The sequence below is a fragment of the Echinops telfairi genome, unplaced genomic scaffold, assembly GCF_000313985.2.
Source record: "Echinops telfairi isolate 266 unplaced genomic scaffold, ASM31398v2 ScPeMD7_7457;HRSCAF=8495, whole genome shotgun sequence".
Classification (NCBI taxonomy): domain Eukaryota; kingdom Metazoa; phylum Chordata; class Mammalia; order Afrosoricida; family Tenrecidae; genus Echinops; species Echinops telfairi.
In genome coordinates, this window is record NW_022111357.1 from 34,668,373 (window position 1) to 34,676,606 (window position 8,234).

Genomic DNA, 8,234 nt, shown 5'->3' on the forward strand with positions numbered 1-8,234 from the left:
CCCCCGTCTTTGGAGGTACACAGAACACCATGCATTCTATGAATGCTTACTTACTTTTAGACGTTCAATGGCTTCCTCTCCTCCAGGTGTAGACATGATCCTCTCCTGAATACTGGTCACAGTTGTTAAGCCCACCTGACTACTTAGTGAGCAGGAAGATGGAGATGAAGTAAGAGACCCAATGGATGCTGTGGAAAAATTGCCAGGGCGTTGATTCTCAGAGGCTAGCAAGTACCTATGTTTATTGTTCTGAAAATCTTTCAGATCTGGGAGATAGAAAGAAGGGAGGCAGAAAAAAGTGGAGAAGAAGGGAAGGAGCAGAGAAAGGAAAAAAGACAGGAAGGAACACCAGTGTAAGACAGAGCAGCTTAAAGCGCCACTGCAATACAAAGACAAGGTAAAATTGTTCAAGATGGCAGTTCTAAAACATGTCTGTCTTTAATACTAGTATTTGAGAGGTTAAGAACCACTTTCTAATTTTGATACTAAAAACTTCCAGGGCGGGCTAACATGGTATCTGAGAGGTGGCAGCAGAGCCTTCAAGGGCACTGCTCAGGCACTCTTTCTGCACAGGCAGACTACATTCCTTCTGCTGCTCCAAGCCTAGGGGCCTTCAGATTTACACTAGTCTTAAATTCCAACAGACTGCAACAGTAAGAGAGAGAGAAACAATCCCTATCTGTTGGGTCCAGTGTTTTATGGTATTCAGAAAAACTTCCAAGAAAATATTCAAGGCAAAACAAAAACTTGAGCACTGAGTGTGCTCAAACATTTCTACACGCCAAAAGGAATGTTTTACACACGCCTTTACTCAAAAGGAGTGGTATGCATAGAAATGATGGAACTTTGTGTTACGGCCTGATTACAACCTCAGGGCCAAGTGCTTTCTTCAACAGGGAAGATGAATGAGCAAATTAACAAATTTAACATTTACCTATCAGAACAAGCACAATTTACGGCTGGTTATTTATTATTTTAAGTAAGGCCTAACAGTATGACCAAGGGTCATTGCAAAACACAAGTTCTAAGGATATTCTTGCATGTGATAAATTCTCTAACACAGTGAACATTGCTTTTAAACCTAGTCTTGGCAAAAGAACCACAAGCAAACCTCCTGAGGCTGCTGCCTGTACGTCCTTCATTGCTGTCCTTCTCAAATGGGCACCAGAGGAAAACCAGAGGTACTGGTGAATTCCTATTTCAAAATGAGCTGATCTTTTAAATTTGAGAAAACGCTACGTTGCTTTAAATTTATATCAAAATTAAGTGTTCCTTAAAGGATGTAATAGAGCCAATCCAAACAACTTAGTATCGGTTCTCTCTGAGTCTACTCTTCTCTACTCTCTAATAATCAGTTAGTTCTTGAAGCCCCTTAAAACCAGTGGTTGCTTCAAGACAGTTTGAAAACCACCATCAGCAAATATAGAACATAGGAATACAAGCAGAGGCATGTTTTAAATGGGGCTAGAGTACAGAGCAAAAAATAAGCTACCAGGTTAAGGCAGCAAGGTGGGAAAGAATAGGGTAAATGGCAATTAGAAGGTCCAATGGACACATGCAAGCCCTAAAAACAAGTATAGTGGTAGATCAACAGGGATATTCAGAACCAATCAGGGCTGTGTTCCTGCAAAGATGCAGAATTCAAACAATCATGCAGAGTTGTTTGGGAGATGTCACGGCTGCTCAGACGAGTTAGGCAACAAGCTGGTAGCAGCAACACCTTGAGCACAAAAGCAAATCTATAATGGCCATCTTGTCCACACCAGTACTGTTCAGCTTTGGAAATCTCAGACAGAGCTATTCCAGTCCAAGAGCCACTTACTTACATATTAGGGCATTAAACTGCCATCACAGTTTTCAGGTCTAGGTTTGTTTTCCCCTATGTATCTCACACATTGTCTGCCAAACCTCATTATATGCCCTACTGTAGAAATAAAAATCTCAAATTCTATACACCAAAAAAAGAAAATCAGGGCTCTTCATGGCCACTAAGACATGAAGCTATTTCTATTGCCAAGCTAAGCTACTGCTCCCTTTATGATAGTCTAATAAGCTATTTTAAATGGGTGAGAAATTATTCTCACCAGCTTAATGATACAAATGGAAAGAATAATATGTACATACTTTTTAAAATGTCTCTAATATCAAGTACACATATCTCACTACCCTACTTTAAAGAAAGATGTTCAGTTTATGAAAAGAACAAAAACCGTTTATTTAAGTAAGCTGAGGGCCATGATATGGAAGAAACCAATTTAGCATAAATATAGGTGGATGCTAACCAACATATATAGAGGTATCTTATTGTGGGTAGTTTGGCAGACTTAAAAAGTGATTGTTTTTAATTAAATATATCCACAAAGGCTAACTGAAAATACCTTTTCTTTTAAATAATCAGTCCATGATGGGAGCAACTCAAGAAGCCAATAAAGTGTTCGTGTATTAAGGATTTATAGCAAGGCCTCTGAGTTAAACTTCCACACCCAACTAATAGAAACCATGGGAAGATCTCAGGTAATTTAGTCATTCCAGCAGCCATGTCCTCATTGGTAAAAGGGCATGGTAGGAACTTCTGTGGGCCACTGAAAGGATTGAATGAGATCATATACTTGAGATATATAGAATCATGCCTGGCATGTTGTAAATGCCCAATAAATGCCAGCTGCTATTATCGTTATCATCACTGCTGTCATCATCAGTTTCTATGACTTTGGATCTAGTTTAATCACATGGGAGGAAAATTGGGGAGTAGAAAATGAAGAGATTCTTCGGTTTCTTGTAGTTACTCAACCCACAAACCAATACTCGATAAAGACAGCTTTGCTAAATGGAGAAGGACAAAAATAGGATCATTTTTGATTCTACAGTATGCTCCGTCTGGGATTTCCCTGTTAGGATTGCTGGCATGCAAAGCTCATCTTAAGGCTGATCCAGCAGAGGCAGATTAGCAAGTCAGAGTACTGGAGAAAACCAATACATGAGATACACACATTTGCCTCCACTTCCAGAGTAATCATCGATCAACGGATCAACTGAAGGTAAGCAGGAGGGAAATATAAGAAGGGTCAAAGTTCAGGTTCAGTAGTAACACAGATTGGGAACAAAGCAGTATTTGGCATTTGGAAAGAAAGAAAAAAATCACACTTCAAATATTATCATTTTTACACATTATATTTACATAAACTCAGGAACTAATCAGGAAGAACAACTAGAAAAGGTCTTAAAAATGTTAGGAAGAATTCAAAGAATTTTAATCTTATGCTCAAAATATTTTAAATATGCTTTATTCAATAAACCCATATTCTGTACATAACACCCATATGTCACACACTTTTCTATCTGAATTATCTATTTTATGAATTTAAAGGAACTTTTGGTTAGACATTATGTAGATATATCACTGAGGTTAAAAAGTACATTTTAAGACAACACTCTTTGGAAGTCTAATTCTTGAACTTGACAGGAATTAAGTTTCTATTCCTTCATGTTTATGGAGAAATCAAACTCAAATTCACTGTCATCAAACTGCTTCCTACTCATAGTGGCCTTAAAAGACAGAGCAGAACTGCCCTTTTTGGGTTTCTGAGATTTTAAATCTTTACAGGAACAGACAGGCTCATCCTTCTTCAGAGAAACAGCTGGTGGGTTTGAAGCTCTGACCTTGTGGTTAGGAGCTCAGTGCACAGCCCACTATACCATCAGGGCTTCATGTTTATAGAGAAAGGGACATTTGATCACTTTGTGGGAGGTGCTATTCAAAGATGAAAGAATCAATTTGAGAGTAGAATGAAATGGTGGATTTCTTACATTTATAGCACTGCTATCACACTGTTCCAGAGAAACCCATGACAGAAAATCAAAAGTTTCAAGTGATATTTTAAAGAAGTGATTGCTTTCTGTGAGAGTAAGTCTGATACTTCAAATAAATATCACCTGAGATCTAAATCAAATTCGAATAAAACTCCCAGTAGTGATAGATTCATGTTTTAAAAACTCCTAAGCTTAATGAGTAACCTGGCAGATACTACATAAAAGAATTCTCAGATATTTTTCACTGGGATTTTAAAGAAGAAACCTTTCATTGTCACCTAGCTTCCCTGGGTCTGTAACTTTCTTAAGCGTCTTTTAAATGTAAGAACACTGAAGAAGAAAGGACTTGATTTTGTTTCCTACTGTTGCTGATCCACTTACTATCAATAATGTCTCCGAGTCCCTGAGCGCGGAGAAGGTCCTTCAGTCGAGTCACCTCCTCCTTTAATTCACGAACCAGCTTGGCATTGGGGTCCTCATTGATAACAGCATTGCATTTAATTTGTTTTGCTCGATCAGCATATCTAGATCCAAGAAGAAAATCCATTTTCGCCTTTTCTCATATGCTCTATTTTTCATAAGCAATATACCATTGATCCTAAATCAAGCATACTGAGTATTTGTATGTTTTAAGAGCTTTGATAATAATATATTCACCTAAAGCTGTAAGGTACATAAAGAACCAGGAAAAAGGATTAGATGAATTTAAAGTGATTTGTCCAAAGTTCATTCAAATCCATTAGATTAAAAGTGCCTTTAGCAGGGAAAAAGGTCAAAAGTTCCCAGTTAATATAATATATAAAAATATTTTATTACTGAAAAATTTGTCAGTAATGTTTTTATGGTACTTGTATTCAAAATGGTATTTCTTAATACTTCCATGATAAATACTACATGAAATGGAAATATTTTATAGAAATGGTTATGATAAGAAACTTTATTATCTTAAGTTACCCAAATTCTTACTTAAGCAATTCTAACATATTTTCTATAAAAACAGAAAATCTCTGTCTCTGCCAAAGAAACTGAAGGCCATAAAAAAATTCCATTATGATAAGGATGCTTTCCCCTCGAGTTTCGTTCTTATGAGGGTCATTTCTATAAACGCCTTCCCATGAAGCACAAGGAAAGTCGGACAATTCAGAGTAAGAGTACCTCAGAGTGCTCAGAGTCTCATCGTAGTTGATATCGGCTGGGCTCAGAGCAGCCACCATCGCAGTCCGGGAATTGCCACCTAAAAGCGTGTATCACAGTTCTTTCAAATAACTCATTTTGAAATTAGAATCTTAATGTGTCAAAAGCTTATAGTACATATAATTATTCATAAATTAGACATACATCTGCGTATCTCAGATCTAGGAGTTAATAAAAAGTCAATGAATTTCTTGAATGACCTCCCTCAGCCCATGCTTTGTCCAACTCAAGTTTTGATGTCTACTACGTCCAATTCTTCTTGCACTTTCTTGAATTCCCTCCAACCAAGAGATTTCAGCCATACCACCCACTAAAACTGCTCTTAGAAAGTCACTGCTGGTGTTGATAAGTCCTATAGTTCATTCTTCACTTCTTTCTTCAGCAAGGATTAGACTGGTAATTATTTGACACAGGTGATGACAGATTGCACTTTCTTGAGGAAATAAAAAGGCTAAATGAACGGTGAATTAAGGGCAGTGTACTGAACGTAAACATCAGTGTAAAGAAAAAAATATGGGATAGTAATATTTGATTATGTGTATCTCAAACGATCATAGGGTTTCTTAAAATTTTGATGTGAATTAGGTGAAAGTTCATAGTTGACACTCCATATGCACTATTTTCCCCAACACATCCCACTGCAACCTCCTAAGTGTACCTCGCTGACCAATCCTTCCCTGTGTTCCCACCCCCTTCTATTCCAACCCTCTGTATTTTGTCCTTGGGAAATTCTGCCCTTTTGATCTTAAATGGCTGATATTGTAACATGGGAGTATGTTCAGTTTCAGACCTGAAAGGTGATTATGGGCCATAGCCTCTGGGGCTCTACCCGTGAAGCATAGTTTCTTGAAAGAAGGAGGTGCAGGTGTAAGAACCAGGAGGACAAGTAGCCCACTGTGTCTCCTGAAGTGTAGGAGATTTAAAGGTTAGTGAGTCCAACTAGCTTAAATAGAGTAAACAACAAAAGCCAACAAAGAACACTCAAGTCAGTAGTACAGAGATTACAGGATCAGTCTTTTCCAAATGACACTTGCAAAACAATCGATCACAAAAGGTAATTGGTAAAGAGCTTTAAAAGTGTAACTACAAAATGAATTTTTACAGTTAGACTGAATAAACGTACCTAAATTCTCCCGAAGTAACCAAGTAAGTACAGAGTCCCTGTATGGAATAAAATCCGTTTTCTTCTTCTTTTTACTCTGTGAAAGTGAGAGAAATAACCTTATCACTATGGGGGCTGGGATGGTGGTGGTGATGTTGGTGGTGGTGGTGGTGTGTGTGTAGAGATTTCACATGACAGGAAAATAAGTCTAACATCCGCAAGCAAACCAAATTTCAGTAGACCCTGCCAATGTGTTCAATTTAACATTCATAATTTTAATTCTTCACAATACCCAAAGCTCATGAAATACTTTTTTTAAACATTCTATTTTGAAAAGTTTATCACAAAACAATTGAAGTAGCATAATGAATTATAATATACTCATATGATGATACAGCTTCTACCATTATCAATATTTTGTCAATCATCTTTCAATTATCTCCCAAATACTTTCCTATACTTTATTTTCCCTGAATCATTTTGAAATAAGTTACAAATATCATATCCAGTTATTCCTAAACATTTCTGTGGATGAGGCCATTCTCCACAGACACAGTACAATGGCCAAATTCTTGAAATTTACACCAATATAATCGTCCATATAATGCCTTTTATAGCTGTAAGTGTTAAAGTAAACCAATAATTTTACCTACTATATGTACTTTTTTGCAGAAAGTGACATAAAATTTTGTGGAAAAATTCCATTATCTTTTTATTCCTTTTGACCACAAGTTTTTTCCCTCCTGTTTTGTTTTGTTTTTTAAGCTAAGGAGAATATCGCATCTTAAAGGAGGTGAAGACAATACAGAGCACAGACACATCATCCAGAGGGAGGCCATTAACACAAGGCTAAAATGGCAGATGAGGATTCACAGTTGGAAGCTAGATAACTAGGGCATGGACTAATGGGAACTGTCAAATTCATGATCGGTGGCAGATCCATACATCACAGCTACAGGTGGGACTATAGAAGCAGGAATAGGACTATGAGTAGGACAGAGTTAGACAAAAGATCTTACAAGATGGGTCCAGGGCCTTCTGATAAAGGCAGTCAGGGCACATCTGATGGGGATGACTCATGACTAAGTGTTCCCCTGGACTGTCCCCAGTAAGGTGATCTCCATCCAGGACACACCCAGGCAAGCCCCTCAGGGAGATTAACCCTCCCTGGGCCGGTTGGAAACGGGTGGAGGTAATCTATTTTCCAATACACTCTGCCTGAAGCCAAGATGACAGCAAACTTCTTGAATGCCTTTCAAACATCTACCAAATTCACAGTAATGCCTTAACATCATGGGACACTTTTAATTTTTTTCAGAAGAAAATATCCTATGCAGTCCAAATCAAGTATGTAGGAGCAAGTCAGTTAACTGGACCAAGTCCCCAAATCATTAAGTGGGTTGCTGCACATTTATTTACGTTTGGGGTGTTGCTGCACCTTTAATAACTCTAGTTTAGTACTGTACTTAGTTTCAATACAAATAAGTTATACTCTGAATAAACACAACAATTAGAACTAGAACTAAAAGTAAAAAGGTCTAAGAAAGTACTATGATTTGAAAATTTGGAGATTTGTAAAAGTTGCAAGATGATGGGAGGGGCTATAAAAAGTTCATGGAAAAGTGGAATTAAAGATACTGTAATTTTCCACAAGCTTTCTGAAGCTCCCTCATTTTGGCAAATGTTTTGGTATATATATTTTCACATTAAAGAAAAAAAAAAAGAGGCTCCTAAGGGAAAGCCAGGGTTCAATGACTGATACACATCTCCTCAGCATTCAGCAGTTTTAGAAGACACTGACCTGATAAACTCTAAGATTAAATCATAGGTGCTCCTCCAAAAGAGAGTGACACACAGTTACTCTCTGGCTTCTCAAGGAAGAAAAGGAATGAGCTCTTCAAGGTCATCTTTCATAAAAAATGTCCCTTCCCATTAGGCCTCCACTTAAGCACTTACTCATTGCAAGAACACATTGTTCTATTAAATTGGCATTCCAGGATGCACACCTTCCTGAAACGATTGCTGAAGAAAAATGTGAACAAAAGCAAAGGAAGAAAGCTGATGGTGCCCGGCTACCATAAGATATAGAATCTGGGGTCTTAAAGGCTTGAAGACAAACAAGCGGCCA

At 37.6% G+C, this 8,234-nt stretch overlaps 1 protein-coding gene across 9 annotated transcripts in view; it reads right to left on the reverse strand.

Moving 5' to 3' along the window:
* KIF1B (kinesin family member 1B) overlaps positions 1-8,234 on the reverse strand; it is a 182,222-nt gene that overhangs the window by 89,872 nt on the left and 84,116 nt on the right. For 5 of the 9 annotated variants that reach the window (XM_045298808.1, XM_045298805.1, XM_045298807.1 and 2 more), the window contains 4 exons: positions 6,128-6,203; positions 4,966-5,044; positions 4,192-4,334; positions 55-188 (listed from right to left, as the gene is read on the reverse strand). In XM_045298808.1, the coding sequence (XP_045154743.1) occupies positions 55-188; positions 4,192-4,334; positions 4,966-5,044; positions 6,128-6,203 (432 nt within the window). Of the gene's footprint in view, positions 1-54; positions 267-2,990; positions 3,033-4,191; positions 4,335-4,965; positions 5,045-6,127; positions 6,204-8,234 lie in introns of all 9 variants that reach the window. The other 4 variants (XM_045298802.1, XM_045298806.1, XM_030887942.2 and 1 more) reach the window with 2 other exon arrangements.